The 26,516-nt window shown below is 38.9% G+C and overlaps 1 protein-coding gene and 2 non-coding genes across 6 annotated transcripts in view; 1 reads left to right on the forward strand and 2 right to left on the reverse strand.

Moving 5' to 3' along the window:
• Positions 1-420: 420 nt before the first annotated feature.
• LOC117200048 (small Cajal body-specific RNA 18) lies at positions 421-502 on the reverse strand. The gene has a single exon (XR_004481478.1). It is a non-coding gene; the product is annotated as a small Cajal body-specific RNA 18 (non-coding RNA).
• A 77-nt stretch (positions 503-579) lies between these two features.
• On the reverse strand, positions 580-721 carry LOC117200050 (small Cajal body-specific RNA 17). The gene has a single exon (XR_004481480.1). It is a non-coding gene; the product is annotated as a small Cajal body-specific RNA 17 (non-coding RNA).
• Positions 722-1,276: 555 nt separating this feature from the next.
• ACAA2 (acetyl-CoA acyltransferase 2) overlaps positions 1,277-26,516 on the forward strand; it is a 46,125-nt gene continuing 20,885 nt past the window's right edge. For 2 of the 4 annotated variants that reach the window (XM_049697890.1, XM_049697891.1), the window contains exons 1-3: positions 1,277-1,401; positions 9,301-9,467; positions 14,132-14,299. In XM_049697890.1, the coding sequence (XP_049553847.1) occupies positions 1,386-1,401; positions 9,301-9,467; positions 14,132-14,299 (351 nt within the window). In that variant the 5' untranslated portion in view covers positions 1,277-1,385. The remainder of the gene's footprint in view (positions 1,402-9,300; positions 9,468-14,131; positions 14,300-26,516) is intronic. The other 2 variants (XM_004266085.4, XM_033421393.2) reach the window with 2 other exon arrangements.

Raw genomic sequence — 26,516 nt, forward strand, 5'->3', positions numbered from 1 at the left:
CCTCTAGGTGGTCACAAGGCAGCGAGCTGATCGGAGCCAGCAATCCCACTACCGGGCATATACCCTGCTTGTCTGTTTTTATAGCCAGAGAACAAAGGGACTTCTGAGTCACCCGCTGATTGGATAGGATCTGCATGTTTCCAGTAGGATGAATACCTTTCTGTATATGGTATGGAAAAGGAGCAAGGCATGCTGCTTGGGAAAGCTCAGAGATGTTGCAATGGTTGCTGCATGACAGAGTGATTAAGGGTCTGGTAACTCTCTGTTCCGGCGATGTTGGCCCTTTTAGTTTATCTTGTTCATTGTCCTTGCAGCACACCACACCGACCACGCTAATCAAGCCCGAGGCAGCCTGGCCAGCCTCCGAGCCCTGGCGCTGGGGCTCTGCCCCTTCTCTGCCCGGGTCGCCTCCTGCTCGCCCGGTCTCAGTCCGTTCTCAGCACACACTCATCACCTGCTTCCCAGAACTCAGATTGCGCAGTGGTCACGTCATCATCGACCAGGGCTCACAGTTACAGCGGCAGAGGCATCCCTAACCTCCCTCATCCGTGCCCTAACCGGCTCACCCTAATCTCCCAGCCCCCGGTTCCCTGGCCCCATTTCGCCTAGACAAGTTTTCATAATCCTCTCAGGCTCCGCCAGCGGCGCCGCCAGCCATGGGGCCCGATCATATAAGGAAAATACAGCGGCTTCATCCGGAGCTGCATCGTGGACCCGGGGGCGCCCCTGCCCTACGCCACTCGCTACACTCCACGCCTGCCAACCTCCCCGGCCCTGTCCCCCTCGCCTGCCCCGCAGTCTAGGCCTCTGCCCCTGGTCTGCGCAGCCGCTCTCCCCAGCCTGCGGGAGTCGCTCAGCCAATCCCCTCCCGCCGTCTTCCGAGCCTCCCCCACTCGACTTCCGGTCCGCAAGCAGCGCCCGGCCGCACCCCACCTCCTTCAAAGCAGTTCCACACTTTCGGCCGCCTGGTCACACGTTTAAGAAAATTCAGGAGTGGGGGTGAAGAGGCACGTTAATTACCTGTTGGGGTAGCGGGGCGTAGATAGGCTGGACAGGGTAGAGTCAAATCATTCTCTTGATTGGGAGACAAGAGAGACAAAGTCTTTCAAAACAGCGATATGAGGAAAAAAATCCGCTTGCGAGGAACGTTCTCTTGTCCAAGGCCGGTCTCCCCGGGAGGTTTTGGTACCCTTGGTTCCCACGGGGTGGCGCAGAGGGCCGCGTCCTGCCAAGAGAGAGAGAGCGAGCCCTGGCTGAGCGGCGCGAAGTAGGTAAAAAGGCGCGGCCGAGGCCACGCTGGCGCCGCCCCGCGCGCTTAAAGTCCGGGTGCCCGGGGCGGTACGTCAGCGTCGCCGAGGAGGACCCCTGCGCTGCCGCCCGCCGCCATGGCCCTGCTCCGAGGTGACCCCTACAGCCTCGCCTCTCTCGCCCCTGGTTGGTGGGGGGTGGGAAAGGGCCCGGTCCCGGCGGGGAGTCGAGGCCTCCTAGGCAGTAAAGGGGACTTGATAAAACCCCAACCCGAAAGCACTGTTTGGGTTTAGGAGAAAACATACTTGTCAGGCACTAGCGACAGTGATCTCCCGGCAACTTCCAGCTGAGAGTTGAGACCACGGTTTGCTTGCTTCTGACCTTGAAGGTCATTTGCCTTCGCGCGGTAGTGACCCACCTAGTTCGAGGTTAGCTATTTGGAAGACTGGGGCGGCGCCATAAGCACGAGGCGGCCTGGGGCGGAGGGGTGCCTTTCCCAGGAGCCCGGCGGCCTCGGACTTGGTCAGAGGGTGGGCGGGGCTTGGGGGAAAGGAAGGAATGTTGTCTTGCAGTCGGCAGGGGATTTCCGTTCCCCCCCACAGTGCTTGGTGGCGATCTGTTGGAGAACTTTCCTTAATCCCTTTCCCTTCTTTCGAGTGAGTCCAGGAGAGTGCAGTCATTGAGTACATAAATTCTACAGTTATTAACTTAAAAAAAATAATGTAAACTCCCTTTTCATAACAAATGGTCGCAGTCAGTGGAATAAGGATGAAAGCTCATCCTTACTTTATGTGTCCTTTGAAGAACCTTCAGATGGAACACTTTATATATCAAGGCCCCGGGCAGAAAAACACTTGGCAGGAACTGAGAACCATTATTCTGGTGGTCCAGGGCCCTGTGGGCTCTGTGAAGGAGGTGGGGTTTTATTCTAAATTCAAAAGAAGGCAATCTCCTACCTTAAAGTAGAATAACAGGATCTGATATCCAGTCTGCCCCCATTTCCTCAGGGCTATGAGGCTGTCCATGTAGCAAGGAGGAGAATTTAAGAATCTATTGCAAAGGCCCAGGCAACATCAGATGATGGTTTTGACTCAAGTGGGGGGCAGTGGAGTTGGGGAAAAGGGGGAGGAATGATTTGAGATAGATTTGGAGTTGGAATTCACAGAACTTGGTGATAGGTTGGATGTGGCAGGTCAATGAGAAGGAAATGTCAAGAATGACCAGGTTTCTGGTTTGAGGAATTGTGTTCATGATGATACTCCTTATGGAGTGAGGAAAACTGGGGAAGGGACAGATTTTTAAGAGAATACTGAGGTGCTCAAGTGCAGATATCAGGTAGGCAGTTGGTTAGGGGGATCTGGAGCTCAGAAGAGCCAAAATGACATGTGAACAGTTCAAGTGAGAAATAGGTATTCTGAGACAAGAGGGTTTAATTTAATTTGTCAGTGCTCTTTACAGTTGTGAATTTAATAAAGCAGCATATTGATTTTTTTTAGATGAGGTATTCAGAAAACCCAAATTATTTAAAAGCTGCATGGTCATGAGCTATCATCTTTAAAAGAAATTATATTTTTATTGATTTCTCTGTATAAGAATTTATCAGTGGTTCTGACCACTTTATTTTAATACAGACCCCTTTGAAAATTTGATGAAAACTATGAACCCAGTAAGGGGAAAGGATGTACATCAACACCTGCATTAAGGAAGTATGAAGTTTATAAATTTGGGATACCATTCACTATGGTGTTAAAAGTCAGTGATCGTATTTTTATCCATTTCCCTGTTTTACAGGGAAACTGTAAACTGTTTTACGGGGAATGTTTCCCTGTTTTACTGATGTCCAGAAAGGTAGAATGGCTTGTCTCTAATGGTAGTGTCTTGATTGTTATTGGTTAGTTAGAATACATTACAGATACATACTTCTCTCAAGTAGCATACTAGGTGCTTGCAGGACTAGTGGGTAAGAGAGAACGTGCGACTGATTCTTGTGGGGTAAAGGACACATTTGAATGGGAGCATAATTGACTTTGGTAAAGATTGTCATTAATTTATCAGATTTCTGTAGAACCAATATCCCGGGTTTTTATTAGCACCAATCCCAGGACTTGGTAGAAGGGTTGCACTCAACAAATATTAACTCTCTTACTGCTCCTTAGCTTTGCTGGGAATGTTTGTGCAACCCTTCAAGGCAGATGAGGTGGGTAGGCGGGGGCGGGGGTCAGGGAGCTGCCAGATTAATCCTGAAACTGAAGTGGATACAGAAGCAGCAGTTTTCCTTGTTAGCTTTGGTTGCTGTCTGCAGTTGCTGTAATTAAATGAGTAAATATTTGCGTAACAATGTAATAGAAAGGAAGGCAGAATTCCTCTTTCTCTTCTAGTGTTATTTTTCCTCTGTGGTCACATCTGCCACATTGCCAGGCCACATTGCCTCTGTGGTCACATCTGCCACATTGCCAGACCCTTTCCTGGTGTTTCTGACTCACTATGCTCTGGATTAATATGTCTTTTCATTGTCTTTCAGTAAAAATCTTTAACCTCTGAATTTTCAGAGCCTTTTAAAATACACAAGATCTTAGCTGGGTGTTACCGATTGTTAAGTTTTAGACCTTTCAACTTCCACATAAAATCGACATCAGATCAAATAATTATTGCCATGCTATCCAGTTTATGAAATTACAGGAAAAAATCCTTTAGATTGTCTAGTCTTTGTACCTGCACATGCCAGATTATTTTTAAAAATACACTTAATAGCTTTTTCCCCACTCAAAATAATTGTATTAGTTCAGTTTTAGCCTTGCTCATGCTAACCTTTACAGCCTGGGAGCTTCAAGTAAGCAGACGTGATGTAAGGAAAGGGGAAGTTCTTGCTTTCATTTTCATTTTCACACACGCACACTCTTTTGTAGATTTCTCATATTTCACCATACGCACTTCCCACACAAAAATGCTTTCTTAGGTTATGAAATACAAGGAAAAAACTCATGACAGGAAATTTATGGAGAAGCAAATGAAACGTGCCTTCATTGTTTCTGAAAAGTCAACGTTCAATTCGAATCATTTTCATGTATGCAATATATCATTTTATCTGGCTTTTGAGATTCTGTCTTTAGTTTTGAGAAGTTTGACAGTGATGTGCCAAGATGAGTGAGTGTGTGCGTGTATTTTGCATTTATTCACTTTGGAGTTTACTGAGCTTGAATCTGTAAATTTATCTTTTAGTTTTATAGAAAAATTGAACAGAAAGTACAGAGCATTCCCATATACTTCCTCGCCTCACTCCGTTATCCCCTATTATTAACAGCATTAATGTGGTACATTTGTTACAATTGATGAACCCAATACTGATATATTATTTTTAACTAAAGTCCACAGTTTACATTAAGGTTCATTTGTTGTGTTGTATAGTTCTATAGGTTTTGACAAATGTATAATGGCATGTATCTACCATTTTAGTATCATAAAGAGTAGTTTCACTGCCCTAAAATGTCCCTGTGCTCTACCCATTCATTTCTCCTTCCCTACCACCCCCAACCCCTGATAACCGCTGGTCTTTTTACTGTCTCCATAATTTTGCCATTTCTAGGTGTCATATATTTGGACTCATACAGTGTGTAGCCTTTTCAGATTGGCTTCTTTCACCAGCAATATGCATTTAAGTTTCTTTCATGTCTTTTCATGACTTGATACCACATTTCTTTTTAGTGCTGAAGAATATTCCATTGTATGAGTGTACCACAGTTCATCCATTCACCTACTGAAGAACATCTTGGCTGCTTCCAAGTTTTAACAATTATGAATAAAGCCGCTATAAACATTTGTATACAGGTTTTTGTGTGGACCTAAGTTTTCAACTCACTGGGGTAAATACAAAGGAGTGTGACTACTAGATCATACGAGTGAAGTATGGTTAGTTTTAGTTTTGGAAGCAACTGCCACACTGTCTTCCAGAGTGGCTGTACCATGTTGCATTCCCAGAAGCAGTGGGTGAGTTTCTTTTGGTCCACATCCTCACCAACGTTTTGTATTGCCAGTGTTTTTTGGATTTTAGCCATTCTAATAGTTGTGGGATAGTATCTCATTGTTAGTTTAATTTGCAGTTACCTAACAACATTATGTCAAACATCTTTTCATATGGCTATTTGCCATTTGTATAGTATCTTTGGTAAGGTGTCTGTTCACATTTTTTATGCATTTTTAACTGGGTTGTTTGTTTTCTTATTATTGAGTTTGAAGAGCTCTTTGTATATGTTAGATACCAGCCCTTTATCAGATAAGTGTTTTGCAAGTATTTTCTCCCAGTCCGTGGCTTGTCTTTTTGTGCTTTTAGTAATGTCTTTTGAAGAGCAGAAGTTTTCAATTTGAATAAAGTCCAAATTTTTCTTTCATGGATTGTGCTTTTAGTGTTGTATCTAAAAAGTTATCACCAAGCCAAACCAAAGGTCGTCTAGATTTTCTCCTTTGGTATCTTCTAGGAGTTTTATAGTCTTTGAATTTTTTATTTAAGTCTGTGTTCCAGTTTGAGCTAATTTTTATGAAAGGTGTAAGGTCTGTCTACTTTGTTGCTGTTGTTGTTTGCGTGTGGATGTCCAGTTGTTCCAGCACCAGTTATTGAAAAGACTATCCTTTCTCCATTGAATTGCCTTTGTTCCTTTGTCAGACTTTGCCCATGTTTTTTGTTTTGTTTTGTTTTGCCCAATCATCTTTTTCCTCTGTTCTTCCGATCAGGGAATGTCTATTTATCTCTTTCAAGGTCACTGAATCTTACTCCTTTCACTTCCATTCTGCTTTTACACTTCTTTTTTTCACACTTGCTTTTTCCCATTTGGTGTATATTTTATTTCAGATATTTTTCAGTTTTAGAATTTTCACTTTGGTTCTTTTTTTTAAGCTTTTTTTTTTCTTTGTGGAGATGTCCTATCCTTTATTATGAACAAAGTTTTCTATACATCCTTGAGCATAGTTATGATAGACAGCTGCTTTAAAATCCTTGTCTGCTAATGCTAACATCTGGGTCATCTTGGGGTTGGTTGCTGTTGATTTTCTTTTATCTCAAGAATGAGTCACACAGGCATATGGCATTTTATTGCACTTTGCAAATACTGCAGTTTTTTACAAATTGAAGGTTTGTGACAACCCTGCAGCTGAGCAAGTTTATTGGTGACATTTTTCCTACAACATTTGCTCACTTTGTGTCCGTGTTACATTTTGGTGATTCTCGCAATGTTTCAAACCCTCCATCAGCAAAAAGATTACAACTCACTGAAGGCTCAGATGATGGTTAGTATTTATTAGCAATAAAGTCTTCTTTAAATTAAAGTATGCAGATTTTTTTAGACATAATGTTATTGCACACTTAACAGGCTACAGTAGAAGCGTAACTTTTGTAGGCACTGGAAGACAAAAAAATTCGTGCGACTTGCTTAATTGCAGTAGTGTGGAACCAAACCTGTAATAGCTCTTGAGATATGCCTGTATTTTCTTGTTTCTTCATAGGTGAATAAATTTTGGATTGTGTGGTGGACAGTGCAGGTGAGCCATTGTAGGGACTGGATTCTGGTACTTTCCAAAAAGTATTGACTTACCGATTATTTAGTTAACTATTTTTGCAGGCAGTTAATTTGGCTGAACTCAAACTGCACACTCTGTCTCCCCTGTAGAGGGCAGTAGCTCAGATCTAACTAATTCATTTAGGCTTAGCTGAGGTGGTTGTAGTTGTCCCCACAGGTTCATGATAAAGGATTCAGCCAGATATTTGGGCTCCCCACTGTAGCGCTTTTCCTTCACAGATCCCCCCCCTCAGTTTCCAGTATCTGTGATTGCGATAAATTCAGTTCTCTGATTCTTCAAGCCAGCAAGACTTTGAGTTTCTGAATTCTCGCCATTCTATTTAGCGTGGGCTGCTGGCCTTCAAGTTAGAGGTTATAAATAACTTGGACACTCACCCTGTGTTATTCCCTTTTCCCATATCTACTCTACATCTGCCTACTTTTGTTCATTCTCCAAGGACTTGAGGAAGCCATTCTTATATATCGTCAGTGTCTACTGGAGAGTTGGTCAAATAGGAGCATACTAGGCGATGACCAGAGCAGGACTGTACCAAAATCAGGAAGAAGGCAAGCAAAGGGGAAAGAAAAATGAAATAAAGCAAACACCAGTATAAAAATAGGCAGAGACTATTAATCAAGGAGGATTAGAGGATGTTTACAGGAAGGCATAGTGGCCCAGAATAACCCATCTCAGAGGAAAACATTTGTAGTGCACCAAACCAATATTTATGGCATTTTGTAAGTATCTGAATATTTTATCTGTAAAAAACTGATTGGATCTGTTCTAAAGTATAGTTATATATGTTGCTCCTAACATTCTTTTAGACTGTAAATTTCTCAAAGTAGGAATGAAAGAAGAAGCTGGAATTTTTTTTAGGATAGATTTAGTTTGTTCCATGGAAAGAGATCTCTGACATAAACAGGAGAATTGTACCCAGATAACAATAGTGGTATAATGTTTGCATGGTCTCAATTATAGGTCAATATCTGGGTACAAACCCATTGTTAAAAGTCCCTCAGTTTCTTGGCAAGATGTGGAAATGTGTGCTCAGATTGTCTTTGGGAAAATTTAGTTAGTGTATACGAAGCATCAAGCATGAAGTCCATCATACAGGAAGTGCCCCTGTATGTTAACTGTAATATTTACCTTGCAGAGTTGTTGGGAAGATTAGATACTATATGACAAGTGATGAGATGTCTAGTACTCAGTAGGTGCCTAATAAATGTTAGTGTGATGAAGCTGCTGTAACCGATGTTGTTCCCCAGTATGCAGGCTTTGCATTTCACAACTCTAGTGGGTGCCACTCATATCATAGTCATTGTAGATTTGTTAACTATATATATATATATATATATATATATATTGGCAGGTGGCAGTAGAGTGCCTTGGGAAGGGACAATTTGTATTTATCTGTACAGGGACACCAATCGAACCAATAGTGATACTGCAAATTTGTAGTCTTTGCAATAATAGATGTATAGATAATTCCTCTGTATCCTTTGTGGTTAGGTCAGATGTAGGAAACTTTGTTACATTCTAACTGACACGTTATAATAGGATATTAGCAAATGAGAGTGTCTTTAGGGAAAAACAACCAGAATTAATGTTAAATAAAGAACTGTTGAAAGAACGCTTTTTGTGTATTTGGGAAGAGTCATTAGGTCTGGGGAATTTTACAGGTTAGCTGACTCCAGATACTGGAGGGGCTACCCATGATAAAGGTCATCTGTTTTATCTGTTATGCTCATTTTATTCTAAGAGTAAAAGATAATAGTTCACATTATTTGAAATTTGTAATTTGAGTCATCCTCTGACTCTAGAAGCAGTGACATATGTAATACAAATTCAAAGCAGTGTATGTTCTAGAAGCTATATAATCTGTCTGAGTTTGGAATGCATTTGGATAGAACTACGATTGGTAGATGGAACACTTGGTAAGCCAAGCCCAGCTCAGTATGAGGAAAAAAATCGTTAGGTTATGTTGCCTATTCACGGGCACACTGCTTCACACAATGGAGCATGCCTTCTTACTGAAAGTTCTTTAGCAGAAGTTAGAGAGGACCTCTTGTCAGGAATATTCTAGAGGATGTTCTTATAGGATGAGTGGTTGGCCTCAAACAACCTTAAGGTACCTTCTGGTGGGAGATTCTTTGATTCTATGACTAGGCAATATACTCCAGCAAATAGAAGAAGCCTTTCGTTTTAAACAAATGTTTCTAGCATTGCAAATCATCAGATTATAAGAATGTCATCTAGCCAAAATGGATTTACATGGTAGCCTGCAGTGCAGTTCTTGGTACCAGCATGTAGGTATTGATCAAAATGATAACTTTTAGTACTGCTTCTGTGAGTGTGACCCATTCTATGTATTATTATGTGACAAAGATTTTTAGTTACTTAATTGAAAATTGTACTTTACAATAAGGTTCACAATGAAATTATTTAAAGCATGTTAGGGACACTGACTAACTGTAGTTGCTCATAAATCTCTCCTCTTTGCAATAGGTGTGTTCATCGTTGCTGCTAAGCGGACACCCTTTGGAGCTTATGGAGGTCTTCTGAAAGACTTCACAGCTACTGACTTGGCTGAATCTGCTGCCAGGGCTGCCTTGTCTGCTGGCAAAGTCTCGCCTGAAACTATCGACAGTGTCGTTGTAGGCAACGTCATACAGGTTAGTAGGGCTGAGGGGACATTTCATTCCTATTGCTTTCTTTTATCAGTTTCTAAAAATGATTCCTTTAACGTGTTGTAATGGTGTACTAGTTAATAATAGTTGAAGGTATTCATAATTTGAGGAGTCCTCTGACTCCAGAAGCAATGGCATATATAATCCAAAAGGACATATATAATTCAAAAGAACATATATTCAGAAACTATATATCTATCTGGGATCTCTCTGGGACTTGGGATACATTTTATTGCTTCTTAAATAGCAAATTAATCTCCTTGACTTATTTGAAGTAAATTGGTTCTCTCTGTGTGCCACTAAGGAGGGCAGCAAACCCAAGCAATGCAACACATCTCCCATCATTTCTTACACACAGTAGGAGCTTGGTCAGTGTTTTGTGGGAAATGAGAAGCTCCTTTACCCTCTACCTTGCTATGTATGGTGTACAAAATAGATGATTCATTTGCAGTAATTGAAAGCTGAATATTCCTTCAAAGTGTGACCATGAAGTGGGGACTGTCTTACTCTTCCCAGACCTCATTGGTGGGACGGAGGCTCTACACTGAGTGCATTGCCACTGACAGTACTGGGGCCCTAATCACTGTTCTCCTGACTCGTTAAGGTGGTTCCAGACTGAGAAGGGTGAGGCAGGCTGAGAAGACTTGAGGCTACTGCCACCTCCTGCGCTGAGCGCTTTCAGCTCTTAGAGCTGGGATAAAGCTCAGAAAAAGGTGCACAGTTGTCCCTTGTGAATAATGCTGCTTTGAACATCAAGTACAAGTTTTTGTGTGGACATAGGTTTTTATTTCCCTTGGGTGTATACCTATGAGTGTAATTGCTAGGCTATATGGTATCTCTACATTTAATTGTTTCAGAAACTTTCAGACTGTTTTCCAAAGCAGCTGAAACATTTTACGTTCATACCTACAGTGTATGAAGGTTCCACTTTTGCCACATCCTTGTCAACACTTGTTATTGTGTGTCTTTTTATTGTAGCCATTCTAGTGAATATGAAGTAGTATCTCATTGTGGTTTTAATTTGCCTTTCCCTGATGACTGATGATGTGAACAACTTTTCATTAGCTTGTTGCCAGTGCCATATCTTCTTGGAGAGTGTCTAATTCATATCCTTTTCTCATTTTTTAATTGGGTTATTTGTCTTTTTATTATTGAGTCATAAGTGTTCTTTATATATCCTAGATATGAGTCCCTTAACAGATACATGATTTGTAAATATTTTTCTATACTTTGCGATCTTTTCATTTCTTAATAGTATCTTTTGGAGTATGAAAATTTTTAATTTTGATGAAGCCCAATTTCAGTTGTTGTTGCTCAGGCTTTTGGTGTCATTATCTAAGAATCCATTTCCATATCTAAGGTCATGAAGACTTATCCCTATGTTTTCTTCTAAGTTTTATAGTTTTAGCTCTTACATTTAGGCCTTTGATTTATTTTGATTTAATTTTTTTATATGTTTTGAGGTACAGGTCCAAATTCATTCTTCTGCATGTGGCTATCCAGTTGTTCTAGCACTATTTGTTGAAAAGACTATTCTTTCTCCCATTGAATGGTCTTGGCACTGTTATGGAAAATCAGTTGACCATAGACACATGATTTTATTTTTGGACTCCCAGTTCTCTTCCACTGATCTATATGTCTATCCTTTTTATGTCAGTTCCACACTGTCTTGATCATCATTGCTTCTTTGTAAGTTTTGAAATCAAGAAATGTGAGTCCTCCTACTTAGTTATTCATTTCAAAGTTGTTTTGGCTATTCTGGGTCTCCTGCAGTTTGATAATTTTAGAATCTGTTTACCCATTTCTACAAATAAGTCAGCTAAGATTCTGATAGAGATTGTTTTGAATCTGTAGGTCAATTGAAGGAATATTGCCATGAACATGGCATGTTTTTTCACTTGTATAAATCCTCTTTAATTTTTTCAACAATGTCTTAGAGTTGTCAGAATATGTTTTGCACTTCTTTTGTTAAATTTATTCTTAAGTATTTTATTCTTTTAGATGCTATTGTGAATGGAGTTGTTTTCTTATTTCATTTTCAGATTGTTCATTGCAAGTGTATAGAAATGCAGCTGATTTTTCAAAAAAAGAAATGCAATTGATTTCTATATATTAATTTTATATCCTGAAACCTTGAACTCATTTATTACTTCTAATCGTTTTCTAGTTGATTACTTAGGATTTTTTATATATAACATTATGTCATCTGAGAGTAGAAATAGTTATGTTTCTTTCTTTCCAATCTGGATTTCTTTTATTTATGTATTTATTTTTCTTACCTAATTGCTCTGTCTAGAACCTCTGATGTTGAATGAAAGAGACAAAAAATGGATATCCCTGTCTTGTTCCTGATATTGTGGGGAAAGCATCCAGTCTTTCACCATTAAGTATGATTATATGGGTTTTTCTAGATGCCCTTTATCAGGTTGAGGAAGTTCTCTTCTTTTCCTAGGTTATTGAATGTTTTTATCATGAAAAGGTGTTGGATTTTGTCAAGTGCTTTTTCTATGTCAATTGAGATGATCGTATGATTTTTGTTTTTTATTCTGTTGATACAACGTGATATATTAATTGACTTTCAGGTGATGAAACAACCTTACATTTCTGGATGACCCTTACACTGGTCATGGCATATAATTCTTTTTGTACATTGCTGAATTCTGTTTGCTAGTATTTTGTTGGAGATTTTTATATCCATATTCATAAGAGATATTAATCTGTACTTTTTTGTGATGTCTTTGTCTGGTTTTGATATCAGGATAATTCTGGCTTCATGATGAGTTGGGAAGTGATCCTTTTCTATTTTTTAGGAAGAGTTTGTGAATAATTGGTATTAATGCTTCTTTAAATGTTTGGTAGAATTCAGTAATGAAGCCAGTCTGGGCTTTTTTGGTGAGTAGTGTTTTGATTACTAATTAATTCAGTCTTCACTTGTTATAGGTCTATTCATATTGTTTATTTTTTTTGAGTTGGGTTCAGTAGTTTGTGTCTTTCTAGGCACTTGCCCTCTTTACCTAAATTATCTAATTTATTGGCACACAACTGTTCATGGTAGTCAATTCTCGTTATCACAGTAGTTATGTTTTATATAGTTGCCGTGTACACCGAATTAGCAACTATTGAACCACTGCTCCCGGGGGAAACGACAGGGTGAGGTTCCTGTGAGCCTCCGGTCACGACATTTTTGTTAACTGATCAGTACATAACCTTGTTTTATATATGTTTCTATTTAAGGACACTGTATTTAATATATATTGTTGATTCATTAGCATTACACTCACAGCCAACAGCACTATCACTCATGCCTGAATGAAGTTTATCTAACACATATTTTCTCTGTGAGGCACGTCACTGCCTTCTTGCACTTAGGGATACTGGAGAGCAAGGACTTCAGCATTATATACTTGGGGGCCATTTTAAACAGTAAAATCACCCACAAGAAGCACAAAAATGCATAAAACTAAACAGACTGCAGGAAGATCACTATTTCTAGGATGAGAGCTGAAGCAAGAAGGCAGAGTGTCCCCTTGTTCATCCTTAGCTAGGAACATGCCTATCAGGCAGCTAAAATTTTTCTCCACTCTGCACATGTCTGCAAATGACCACAAAAGTGCTGCAAGTATTGATTTTGGGGGTTACAAATAAATTTTAGCAAGTAGGTGAATTTGCAAGTATATAATCTACACATAATAAGAATCGACTATACTTTGAACTTATATATTTATGTCCTGCCTATTTTGAGAGGTGTTAAGGTTCTTGGTGTTAAAGGCACTAATGTACCTTTGTTGTAGAGAGAGCTAAAGCAAATTTGATAAAACGTAAAGAATTGGTCCATCAAGGTAACTTTAGGGTGTTCATTGTACTATTCTTGTAACTTTACATTTTATCAAATTTGCTTTAGCTTTCTCTACAATAGAAGCTGTTGTTATTGTTAAAAAGAAAAAAAAGTTGTTTCATCCCTTCTTACTCAAAGTGTGTGGTCCTTGGACCAGCAACATTGGCCTCACCAGGGCAGTGGTTAGAAATGCAGAATCTCAGGTAGTCCTAGACCTATTTACTGAGAACCTACATTTTAACAAGATGCCCCAGTATGCATTTTAAAGTTTGGGAAGCAGTAGTCTAGTCCCACCTCTTATTCTCCTGACCATTGTTCATCTTTCCCCTTCCTAGGTCAGCCAGCCTCAGCCTTGGTTACACATTACAATCACCTGGGTGCTATTAAAAGTAACTACTGATGCCTGTGGCCACCTCCAGCCTTTCTGGTTTAATTGGTTTGGTTAGGAGCTTGAGCATCACTGTGTTAATAAAGCTTCCTCGGTTATTCCACTGTGCAGCCAAGGTTGAGAACCATAGCCTCTAATGCTTCCTCTGTCAAAGAACATACTACTTCGAGATGGCGTATTCCATTTTTAAACAGTTGTAATTGTTATGAAATTCTGTGTTCTACTGAGATTTTAATATAAGGATTTCTCATACTTTGTTTAAAATCGAGTTGGCCGAATTACAGTTTTTATTCAAATCATTAACACGTATTATATAAAATATGCTGTACCTGTATGCATTGTGTCCTACCTTAGAGCCGTATAATTTATAATTTTTGAAAAATTGTAAACATTTTACTATATTGTGTCCTTCTTCTTAATTCCTAGATATATAGAGGAAATTCTTTTTCTTTCCCTCTGTTCCAGACTTCTTCAGATGCTATATACTTGGCAAGACATGTTGGTTTGCGTGTGGGAATCCCAAAAGAGACCCCAGCTGTCACTGTTAATAGGCTCTGTGGCTCCGGTTTCCAGTCCATTGTGAATGGATGTCAGGTATAGGTAACATTTAATTCTCTGAAAATATTAATAGTTATTAGAGGAAATGCCTCACTTCAATATAACACTGTAGGTTTTTAATTTTATAGTACTTATTAGGAGAGGTCAATATTTAATTTTTCTTGGAAAAATATTCATAGAAAATAGTTTCTTGAAAGCTAGTAATGAACCTTGAAAACATTATGCTAAATGGAATAAGCCAGTCACAAAAGGACAAATACTGTATGAGTCCACTTATATGAGGTCCCTCAAGTGGTCAGATTCATAGCGACAGAAAGTAGAATGGGGATTGTTGGCGCTGGTGGGGAAGAGAGAATGGGGAGTTAGCGTTTAGTGGGTGTGGGGTTTCAGTTTGGAAATTGAAAAAGACTTCTGGAGATGGATGGTGGTTGGTTGCATAACAGTGTGAATGTACTTAATGACCTGTATATTTAAAATTGGTTAGAATGGTAAATTTTATGTTATGTGTATTTTATCACAATTTTTAAAAAGCTAGTCATGACTGTCATTCTTATTGAGTGCTTCCTATGTGCCAGACACTGTGCACATAGATTTACATTCAATATCTCATTTAATCTTCACAACTGTCCTATGAGGCAAGAACTATTATTCCCATTTTACAGGCAAGGAAACTGATTATTAAAGGCATTAAGGTTACTAAGTTATAGGGGAAGAATCTGAACCCAGGTCTGTGAGAGTGCCGGGCAAGGCAGTTTGAAACACTGAATAAAGACTCTAAGATGAGGAAGGGAGCTGGAGAATTTAGAGGATGATAAGAAATGTATTTTATTACAAAGGAACTGAATGATACTGTTGGTAGAAGTACAAACTAGCATAATCTCTTCAAGGGATAGTTGGGCAAATACATTTGTTCCCTTGAGCATAAGGAAAAGGGATATAGTAAAATCTAAGTTGTCAAAGTCTTCATGTTATTACAAAATAAAAGATAAAACTTTGTAATGAATAAATCACTTTCAGGTTAATTTATTTCTGTAACAATATATCAGGTAGTGACCCTGATTTTCCTAGCAATCATTTTAAACATCAGGCTCTTGGAGGATTTTTTGTTTTTCTTTTTTCCCTCCGGATTTAAAGTGATTTATTTTCTAATAATAAAAACATAACATGTTCATTATGGGGATTTTAGAAAAATAGAGAAGAAAAAAAATAAAAGTACCCTAAATTCCTACCTCTAGGGAAGGTCACTGTGTGAATTTTAGATATATATTTAAATAAATAATTGGGTACTTAGATTACATAATTTTTTACTTCATATCTCAACTTTTTTCTAATTCTTTCTTCCTCAGTCATTCCTGATGACTTTTGGAAGACTCCTTAGACCCGGTCTTTTTCCTTTTGGCTTAGGGATGAGCAAACTACAGCCCATTGGCAAATCTTGCCTGCTGCTTGTTCTTCTACAGCCTACAAGCTAAGAATATTTTTTACATTTTTAAATAGTTAAAAAATTAAGTGAAGAATAGTATTTTATGACACATGAAAATTATATGAAATTTAAATGCAAGTGTCCATAAATGAAGTTTTATCGGAACACACTTACACTCATTTTATAACTGTGTTATCAAAGTTTTTCTGTTAGGTTACAAGATTCATAAACCTCTCTTGTTTCTAGAACCTCTCTCAGGTTAAGCTTTGAGGAAGAGAATCAGTAGCCATATTAGTTTGCCATTTAATTTAAAATTGTACATTTATCTTTAACTTGCAAAAACTTGGTTAATTATTGGTACTGAAAAAGTCCTTGTTTTTTTTTAATTTTTGTTATAGGCATTTTTAATGTCTATGTAAAACCTCAGAGCTATAACATTGTTAATTATGCTTATTGTTGAAATAACATTGAGGTAAATGTTTTGATAGTGTACCCATGTAACAAGGGGTTTATAATATTTTAATTGCATAGATTTTAGTAATCAGAACTTTCACTGGACATTTGATACAGAATTGAAGGACAACTTGGCTCATTTACTAATCAATTTTGTTCATTTATAAGGGGCAAAATCAACTTATTTTCTTGTTTCTTTATATTATTTTATATATATATATATATATATATTATATATTATAATTTATATTATTATCCTCAAATTTCAATAAGCTTCAATTTCATTTCCTGAATTCAGCCTCTGGGGTGCTGCATGGCTGTTGTAAAAATAACAGCAATTACATGTACAACCAGTGCAATGAAATATCCAGGAGCATGTTGAGTGTAACTGCAGACAAGTGATTGATAAGCTGCAATGTGTAACGTGCTATTTTTCGTGTAAATGTACAAAAACTAGTTATATGAGTTCACCTTTGATTTTCTTTGAGAACTTATACAGAACATTCCTAAAACATACATTTACAAACTTTACAATATGTTAAATAATTTATGGTTCAGGTTCATCTGTATACTGCTTTTTTTTTTTTTTTTTTTAAATTGTAACCATAGACAGCCGGGTACACAAAAGCTACAGATCACCACAACGAGATGCATGCAAATGTTGAATTCTTAGAGGATTTTTTTTAAAGATTAAACTTTTTTTTAACCCATTATATAATAAAGAGAACAAACTGACTAGGATAGATGACTCCATAAATCTCTCTAATTATTTCACACTAAAAATAAAATTTGAATCTACTTTATTAACAAAAAAGCAAAGGTCCATGCAGAATCCTCAACTATAGTGTGTATTATCACACCACAATGTTAAATGTAGCTATTTTCACTGCACAGCTTTTGGCAGCTAAAGCTGCATATGTTATCCCACACGGATGATAGAAGGAGGCCAATCTTAACATATGGAAAGGAAATTCACAGCCTCAATAATATTCATTGCGATAGTTAATAACTGAAATTTCAAAACATTTTCTGTTTTTTCTAATCTGAATCATCATGAATCAGGTTCCAATTTTTTCTCTTTTAGTCCTTAGAGAAAATAAATATTAGCTGGACCCTGGTGAAAACTCATTCTTTAACTCGGTCTGGAAAATAACATCTTGATCTTGGTGAAAATGAACTAGGTCTAAATATACAGTTGGGGATTTCCTCAACTCCTTTTCATTTTGTCAATGTATTTTTAAATTGTGGAAGTCAAATATAGACTTTGTTCTGAGCCATATGACTTGGAATTTTGTTCAGATGGAATCAAATTTGAATTAGGAACAAATTAATCTAATCTACTTTTATTACAGGTATAGGCATACTACATACACAAGCTTCAATCATTGTCAAATATAGTAACATAATGCTATGGATGATAACTAGGCTTGTCCTATTCTGAATCCATATAAATGAATGGTCTGCTTGTTTTGATATAACAAAATGTGGAAAATGTCTTAAAAATCGCATTTTCAAAAATAGATAGGAATATAAATCTAATTAATGTAATATATATTATAGCGGAGTAGGAGAGAATCAAGATGATTAAATGTTTCTGTAACCTCAAGGTAAGATTTTACTCCTCTGCCTAACACTACTAAATTCTTCCCTTTAAAACACAGGAATATTGTTATTACTAAATTTTCTAAGGGACTAGGCTAAATGCAGTTTCATCATTAATGTTATATTCATATTAAAGTATGACTCTAAGAAGAATATTGCTCTGACTTCTTTTAATACTATTGTTCCTGAGCCCTTAAGTCTTAAATTTCTGGTGGTTTCTTCAAGGCACTTAGATTTTATACACTGTCTTACTAAATATTGGGAAACAACAACACTAATAATGATTATTACTCTTGAATCCTTTGTGGTTGGAAAGAAAATTTGTGTGAAATTGACTTTGAACAACTTTCCACCAAGGAAATCATGTTTTTAGGCTTTTGTTGCTATCAATTTTACCCTTTCTTTAGCGTACTTAGCTCATATGTTTTGCTTTTTCACCAAGCTTATAGCAAAGATGAATTGCTTGGCCAATTATCATCTATGTGATTGCAGGACTGGTAAGACAAGAGAGGGAAAAAGTATATAAGAAAAGAGATTGGCATAATAGAGAATGAAAGTGGTGCTTATATATTGATAACTATATCCTTCCTTAAATGAGGTTGACATTATTACAGATCAGACAGAGTTTTCCTTTGCTACTGTCTATATTTTATCACAGCTATAAATTTTGAGACCTTACGTGATTTTCATTACTACAATGGGACAAAATATTTTATATTCACATTCTTGGGTTGGAGTCCATTTTGCTTTACAAAATGGGTGTATTCAAGATAGTAATTTATTTATTTATTTATTTAAACCTCTTTATTGGAGTATAATTGCTTTACAATGGTGTGTTAGTTTCTGCTTCATAACAAAGTGAATCAGTTATACATATACATATGTTACCATATCTCTTCCCCCTTGTGTCTCCCTCCCTCCCACCCCTCTAGATGGTCACAAAGCACCGAGCTGATATCCCTGTGCTATGCAGCTGCTTCCCACTAGCTATCTATTTTAAGTTTGGTAGTGTATATATGTCCATGCCACTCTCTCACTTTGTCACAGCTTACCCTTCCCCCTCCCCATATCCTCAAGTCCATTCTCTAGTAGGTCTGTGTCTTTATTCCTGTCTTGCCCCTAGGTTCTTCATGACCTTCCTTTTTTTTTTTTTCTTAGATTCCATATATATGTGTTAGAATACGGTATTTGTTTTTCTCTTACTGACTTCACTCTGTATGACAGACTCTAGGTCCATCCACCTCACTACAAATAACTCAATTTCGTTTCTTTTTATGGCTGAGTAATATTCCATTGTATATATGTGCCACATCTTCTTTATCCATTCATCTGTTGATGGACACTTAGGTTGCTTTCATGTCCTGGCTACTGTAAATAGAGCTGCAATGAATATTTTGGTACATGACTCTTTTTGAATTATGGTTTTCTCAGGGTATATTCCCAGTAGTGCGATTGCTGAATCGTATGGTAGTTCTATTTTTAGTTTTTTAAGGAACCTCCATACTGTTCTCCATAGTGGCTGTATCCATTTACATTCCCACCAACAGTGCAAGAGTGTTCCCTTTTCTCCACACCCTCTCGAGCATTTACTGTTTCTAGATTTTTTGATGATGGCCATTCTGACCAGTGTGAAATGATATCTCATTGTAGTTTTGATTTGCATTTCCTAATGATTAATGATGTTGAGCATTCTTTCATGTGTTTGTTGGCAGTCTGTATATCTTCTTTGGAGAAATGTCTATTTAGGTCTTCAGCCCATTTTTGGATTGAGTTGTTTGTTTTTTTGATATTGAGCTGCATGAGCTACTTGTAAATTTTGGAGATTAATCCTTTGTCAGTTGCTTCATTTGCAAATATTTTCTTCCATTGTGCGGGTTGTCTTTTGGTCTTGTTTATGGTTTCCTTTGCTGTGCAAAAGCTTTGAAGTGTCATTAGGTCCCATTTGTTTATTTTTGTTTTTATTTCCATTTCTCTAGGAGGTGGGTCAGAAAGGATCTTGCTGTGATGTATGTCATAGAGTGTTCTGCCTATGTTTTCCTCTAAGAGTTTGATAGTGTCTGGCCTTACATTTAGGTCTTTAATCCACTTTGAGTTTATTTTTGTGTATGATGTTAGGGAGTGTTCTAATTTCATACTTTTACATGTACCTGTCCAGTTTTCCCAGCACCACTTATTGAATAGGCTGTCCTTTCTCCACTGTACATTTCTGCCTCCTTTGTCAAAGATAAGGTGACCATATGTGTATGGCTTTATCTCTGGGCTTTCTATCCTGTTCCATTGATCTATATTTTCTGTTTTTGTGCCAGTACCGTACTGTCTTGATTACTATAGCTTTGTAGTATAGTCTGAAGTCAGGGAGCCTGATTCCTCCAGCTCCATTTTTCATTCTCAAGAGTGCTTTGGCTATTCGGGGTCTTTTGTGTTTCCATACAAATTCTGAAATTTTGTGTTCCAGTTCTGTGAAAAATGCCAGTGGTAGTTTGATAGGGATTGCATTAAATCTGTAGATTGCTTTAGGTAGTAGAGTCATTTTCACAATGTTGATTCTTCCAATCCAAAAACATGGTATATCTCTCCATCTATTTGTATCATCTTTAATTTCTTTCATCAGTGTCTTATAATTTTCTGCATACAGGTCTTTTGTCTCCTTAGGTAGGTTTATTCCTAGATATTTTATTCTTTTTGTTGCAGTGGTAAATGGGAGTGTTTTCTTAATTTCACTTTCAGATTTTTCATCATTAGTGTATAGGAATGCAAGAGATTTTTGTGCATTAATTTTGTATCCTGCCACTTTACCAAATTCATTGATTAGCTCTAGTAGTTTTCTGGTAGCATCTTTAGGATTCTCTATATATAGTATCATGTCATCTGCAAACAGTGACAGCTTTACTTCTTCTTTTCCAATTTGGATTCCTTTTATTTCTTTTTCTTCTCTGATTGCTGTGGCTAAAACTTCCCAAACTATGTTGAATTACAGTGGTGAGAGTGGGCAACCTTGTCTTGTTCCTGATCTTAGTGGGAATGGTTTCAGTTTTTCACCATTGAGGACGATGTTGGCTGTGGGTTTGTCATATGTGGCCTTTATTATGTTGAGGAAAGTTCCCTCTGCCTACTTTCTGCATGGTTTTTATCATAAATCGGTGTTGAATTTTGTCAAAAGCTTTCTCTGCATCGATTGAGATGATCATATGGTTTTTGCCTTCAGTTTGTTAATATGGTGTATCACATTGATTGATTTGCATATATTGAAGAATCTTGCATTCCTGGGATAAACCCTACTTGATCATGGTGTATGATCCTTTTAATGTGCTGTTGGATTCTGTTTGCTAGTATTTTGTTCAGGATTTTTGCATCTATGTTCATCAGTGATATTGGCCTGTAGTTTTCTCTCTTTGTGATATCTTTATCTGGGTTTGGTATCAGGGTGATGGTGGCCTCATAGAATGAGTTTGGGAGTGTTCCTCCCTCTGCTATATTTTGGAAGAGTTTGAGAAGGATAGGGGTTAGCTCTTCTCTAAATGTTTTTTTTTTTTTTTTGCGGTACGCGGGCCTCTCACTGTTGTGGCCTCTCCCGTTGTGGAGCACAGGCTCCGGACGTGCAGGCCCAGCGGCCACGGCTCACGGGCCCAGCCGCTTCACAGCATGCGGGATCTTCCCGGACCGGGGCACGAACCCGCGTCCCCTGCATCGGCAGGCGGACTCCCAACCACTGCGCCACCAGGGAAGCCCTTCTCTAAATGTTTGATAGAATTCGCCTGTGAAGCCATCTGATCCTGGGCTTTTGTTTGTTGGAAGATTTTTAATCACAGTTTCAATTTCAGTGCTTGTGATTGGTCTGTTCATATTTTCTATTTCTTCCTGGTTCAGTTTCGGGAGGTTGTGCATTTCTAAGAATGTGTCCATTTCTTCCAGGTTGTCCATTTAAGTGACATACAGTAGTTGCTTGTAGCAGTCTCTCATGATCTTTTGTATTTCTGCAGTGTCAGTCGTTACTTCTCCTTTTTCATTTCTAATTTTGTTGATCTGAGTCCTCTCCCATTTTTTCTTGATGAGTCTGGCTAATGGTTTATCAATTTTGTTTATCTTCTCAAAGAACCAACTTTTAGTTTTATTGATCTTTACTATTGTTTCCTTCATGTCTTTTTCATTAATTTCTGATCTGGTCTTTATGATTTCTTTCCTTCTTTGGTTTGAGGAACAAAAAACTTTGGGTTCTGCTTTGTTCTGCTTTCTCTAATTGCTTTAGGTGTAAGGTTAGGTTGTTTATTTGAAACTCTCCTTGTTTCTTTTTTTTTTTTTTTTTTGCGGTACGCAGGCCTCTCACTGTTGTGGCCTCTGCCGTTGTGGAGCACAGGCTCCGGACGCGCAGGCCCAGTGACCATGGCTCATGGGCCCAGCCGCTCTGTAGCATGTGGGATCTTCCTGGACCGGGCCACGAACCCGTGTCCCCTACATCGGCAGGTGGACTCTCAATCACTGCGCCACCAGGGAAGCCCTCTCCTTGTTTCTTGAGGTAGGATTGTATTGCTATAAACTTCCCTCTTAGAACTGCTTTTGCTGCATCCCATAGGTTTTGGGTCATCATGTTTTCATTGTCATTTGTTTCTAGGTATTTTTTGATTTCCTCTTTGATTTCTTCAGTGATATCTTGGTTATTTAGTAGTGTATTGTTTAGCCTCCATGTGTTTGTATTTTTTACAGTTTTTTTCCTGTAGTTGGTATCTAGTATAGCATTGTGGTCGGAAAAGATACTTGAGACTATTTCAGTTTTCTTAAATTTACTGAGGATTAATTTGTGACCCAAGATATGATCTATCCTGGAGAATGTTCCATGAGCACTTGAGAAGAAAGTGTATTCTGTTGATTTTGGAAGGAATGTCCTAAGTATCAATTAAGTCCATCTGGTCTAATGTGTCATTTAAAGCTTGTGTTTCCTTATTTATTTTCATTTTGGATGATTGGTGAAAGTGGGGTGTTAAAGTCCCCTACTATTTTTGTGTTACTGTTGATTTCCCATTTTATGGTTGTTAGCATTTGCCTTGAGATGCTCCAATGTTGGGTGCATAAATATTTACAATTGTTATATCTTCTTCTTGGATTGATCCCTTGATCATTATGTAGTGTCCTTCTTTGTCTCTTGTAATAGCCTTTAATTTACAGTCTATTTTGTCTGGTATGAGTATTGCTACTCCAGCTTTCTTCTGACTTCCATTTGCATGGAGTATCTTTTTCCATCCCCTCACTTTCAGTCTGTATGTGTCCCTAGGTCTGAAGTGGGTCTCTTGTAGACAACATATATACGGGTCTTGTTTTTGTATCCATTCAGCCAGTCTCTGTCTTTTGGTTGGAGCTTTTAATCCATTTACATTTAAGGTAATTATCGATATGTATGTTCCTATTACCACTTTCTTGTTTTGGATTTGTTTTGTAGGTCTTTTCCTTCTCTTATGTTTCCTGCCTAGAGAAATTACTTTAGCATTTGTTTTAAAGCTGGTTTGATGGTGCTGAATTCTCTTAACTTTTGCTTATCTGTAAAGGTTTTAATTTCTCCATCGAATCTGAATGAGATCCTTGCTGGGTAGAGTACTCTTGATTGTAGGTTTTTCCCTTTCATCACTTTAAGTATGTCCTGCCACTCCCTTCTGGTTTACAGAGTTTATGCTGAAAGATCAGCTGTTAACCTTATGGGAATTCTGTTTTATGTTATTTGTTGCTTTTCCCTTGCTACTTTTAATATTTTTTCTTTGTATTTAATTTTTGACACCTTGATTGAATAGTGTCTTGGCATGTTTCTCCTTGGATTTATCCTGTATGGGACTCTCTGTGCTTCCTCTACTTGATTGACTATTTCCTTTCCCATGTTAGGGAAGCTTTCAACTATAATCTCTTCAAGTATTTTCTCAGACGCTTTATTTTTCTATTCTTCTTCTGGGACCCCTATAACTCAAATGTTGGTGCTTTTAATGTTGTCCCAGAGGTCTCTGAGACTGTCCTCAATTCCTTTCATTCTTTTTTGTTTATTCTGCCCTGAGGCAGTTATTTCCACCATTTTATCTTCCTGGTCCCTTATCCATTCTTCTGCCTCAGTTATTCTGCTATTGATTCCTTCTAGAGAATTTTAAATTTCATTTATTGTGTTGGTCATCATTTTTCATTTGCTCTTTAGTTCTTCTACATCCTTGTTAAATGTTTCTTGTATTTTCTCCATTGTATTTCCAAGATTTTGGATCATCTTTACTATCATTACTCTGAATTCTTTTTCAGGTAGACTGCCTATTTCCTCTTCATTTGTTTGGTCTGGTGGGCTTTTACCTTGCTTCTTCATCTGCTGCATATTTCTCTGTTTTCTCATTTTGTTTAACTGTGTTTGCGGTCTCCTTATTTCAGGCTGCAGGTTCATAGTTCCCATTGTTTTTGGTGTCTCTCCCCATTGGGTGAGGTTGGTTCAGTGGTTTGTGTAGGCTTCCTGGTGGAAGGGACTGATGCCTGTGTTCTGGTGGGTGGGGCTGGATCTTGTCTCTCTGGTGGGCAGGGCCACATCTGGTGGTGTGTTTTGGGGTGTCTGTGAACTTAGTATGACTTTAGGCAGCCTTTCTGCTAATGGGTGAGGTTGTGTTCCTGTCTTGCTAGTTGTTTAGCATGGAGCATCCAGCACTGGAGCTTGCTGACCATTGGATGGAGCTGGGTCTTAGTGTTGAGATGGAGATCTCTGGGAGAACTCTTGCTGATTGATATCATGTGGGACTGGGAGGTCTCTGGTGGTCCAATGTCCTGGACTCAGCTCTCCCACCTCAGAGGCTCAGGCCTGACACCTGGCCAGAGCACTGAGTCCCTGCCAGCCACACGGCTCAGAAGAAAAGGAAGGAAAAAAAGGGAAGGAAAAAAAAATATATATATATATAAACAAATAAAAATTTTTAAAAATTAAAAAAAAAAAGAAGAGAGCAACCAAACCAATAAACAAATCCACCAATGATAACAAGCACTAAAAGCTAAACTAAGATAAACATAAAAATCAGAAATAAATCAGTTGCAGAAAGTAAACCCCAAGTCTATAGTTGCTCCCAAAGTCCACTGCCTCAGTTTTGGGAACATCTGTTGTCTATTCAGGTATTTCACAGATGCAGGTTCATCAAGTTGATTGTGGAGATTTAATCTGCTGCTCCTGAGGCTGCTGGGAGAGATTTCCCTTTCTCTTCTTTGTTCGCACAGCTCCTGGGGTTCAGCTTTGGTTTTGGCCCCACCTCTGCATGTAGGTCACCCTCAGGCATCTGTTCCCCGCCCAGACGGGGGCGGGGTTAAAGCAGCAGCTAATTAGGGCTCTCTTGCTCACTCAGGCCGGGGAGAGGAAGGGGTATGGTAGTCATAATTGGAATGCCAGGCGAGCCCATGGCAGCAGAGTCTGGCATGACATTGTAACAGCCTGAGGCACGCTGTATGTTCTCCTGGGGAAGTTGTCCCTGGATCTCAGGACCCTGTCAGTGGCGTGCTGCACAGGCTCCTGGGGGGGGGGTGTGAGTAGTGACTTGTGCTTGCACACAGGATTCTTGGTGGCAGCGGCAGCAGCGTTCACAGTTCATGTCCGTCTCTGGGATCTGAGCTGATAGCCGTGGCTCATGCCCTTCTCTGGAGCTCGCTTAGGCAGTGCTCTGCCTTCTGTGGGCACATGGGGAAGGAATCCCCTCTGCTCGCACACCCTGAAACAATGGTATCTTCTGTCTTAGGCAGTTCCAGACTTTTTCCCAGACTCCCGCCGGGCTAGCCGTGGTGCACTAGCCCCTTAAGGCTGTGTTCACGCCGCCAACCCCAGTCCTCTCCCAGCGCTCCGACCGAAGCCTGAGCCTCAGCTCCCAGCCCTGCCCGCTCCGGCGGGTGAGCAGACAAGCCTCTCAGGCTGGTGAGTGCCAATCGGCACCGATCCTCTGTGCGGGACTCTCTCCTCTTTGCCCTCCGTACCTCTGTTGCTGCACTGTCCTCCGTGGCTCCAAAGCTTCCCCCACTCCGCCACCCGCAGTCTCTGCCTGCAAAGGGGCTTCTAGAGTGTGTGGAAACTTTTCCTTCTTCACAGCTCCCTCCCCGTGGTGCAGGTCCCATCCTTATTCTTTTGGCTCTGTTTTTTCTTTTTTCTTTTGCCCTACCCAGGTACGTCAGGATTTTCTTGCCTTTTGGAAAGTCTGAGGTCTTCTGCCAGCATTCTGTAGGTGTTGTGTAGGAGCTGTTCCACATGTAGATGTATTTTTGATGTATTTCTGGGGAGGAAGGTGATCTCCACGTCTTACTCCTCTGCCATCTTGAAGGTCTCTCTCCTGGAGGGTTGTTCTTTGCTGTTTTTCTGAGAAATGCAAATAGTAGAAAAATTTGGAAGAATGAAACAGGTTCCTCTTTATGAGTCCTCTAGGTTAACCTAGTTCTTATAAATCTGTGGTCTCCTTCAGATTCATCCATTAATAGGGTAAATTTTACTTTTGCCTTTTTAAAGGATTTATTCTTTATTATCTGCTGGCAATCTGTACATTTATATCAGACATTAATATCTATGCTAATTTTCAATATTTGTATTGAGTTAAGAATTACCATTCCTTGTCAAAATGTAGGTAGGATTTGTTACTTCTGCACAAATGATTGAAGTCTGTTCGTTTTTTTTTTTCTCCTTGTATCTTGGGAATGGATATTTTAGCATTTGCTTTGCAATTACTTTACAAATATTTCCCTTTGAGACACTGTAATGGGGAAGTTTTACTGTTAAGCGAGGGTATGTTGCTTATTAGCTTTACT

The sequence above is a fragment of the Orcinus orca genome, chromosome 15 (genome assembly GCF_937001465.1).
Source record: "Orcinus orca chromosome 15, mOrcOrc1.1, whole genome shotgun sequence".
In the NCBI taxonomy this organism is placed as follows: domain Eukaryota; kingdom Metazoa; phylum Chordata; class Mammalia; order Artiodactyla; family Delphinidae; genus Orcinus; species Orcinus orca.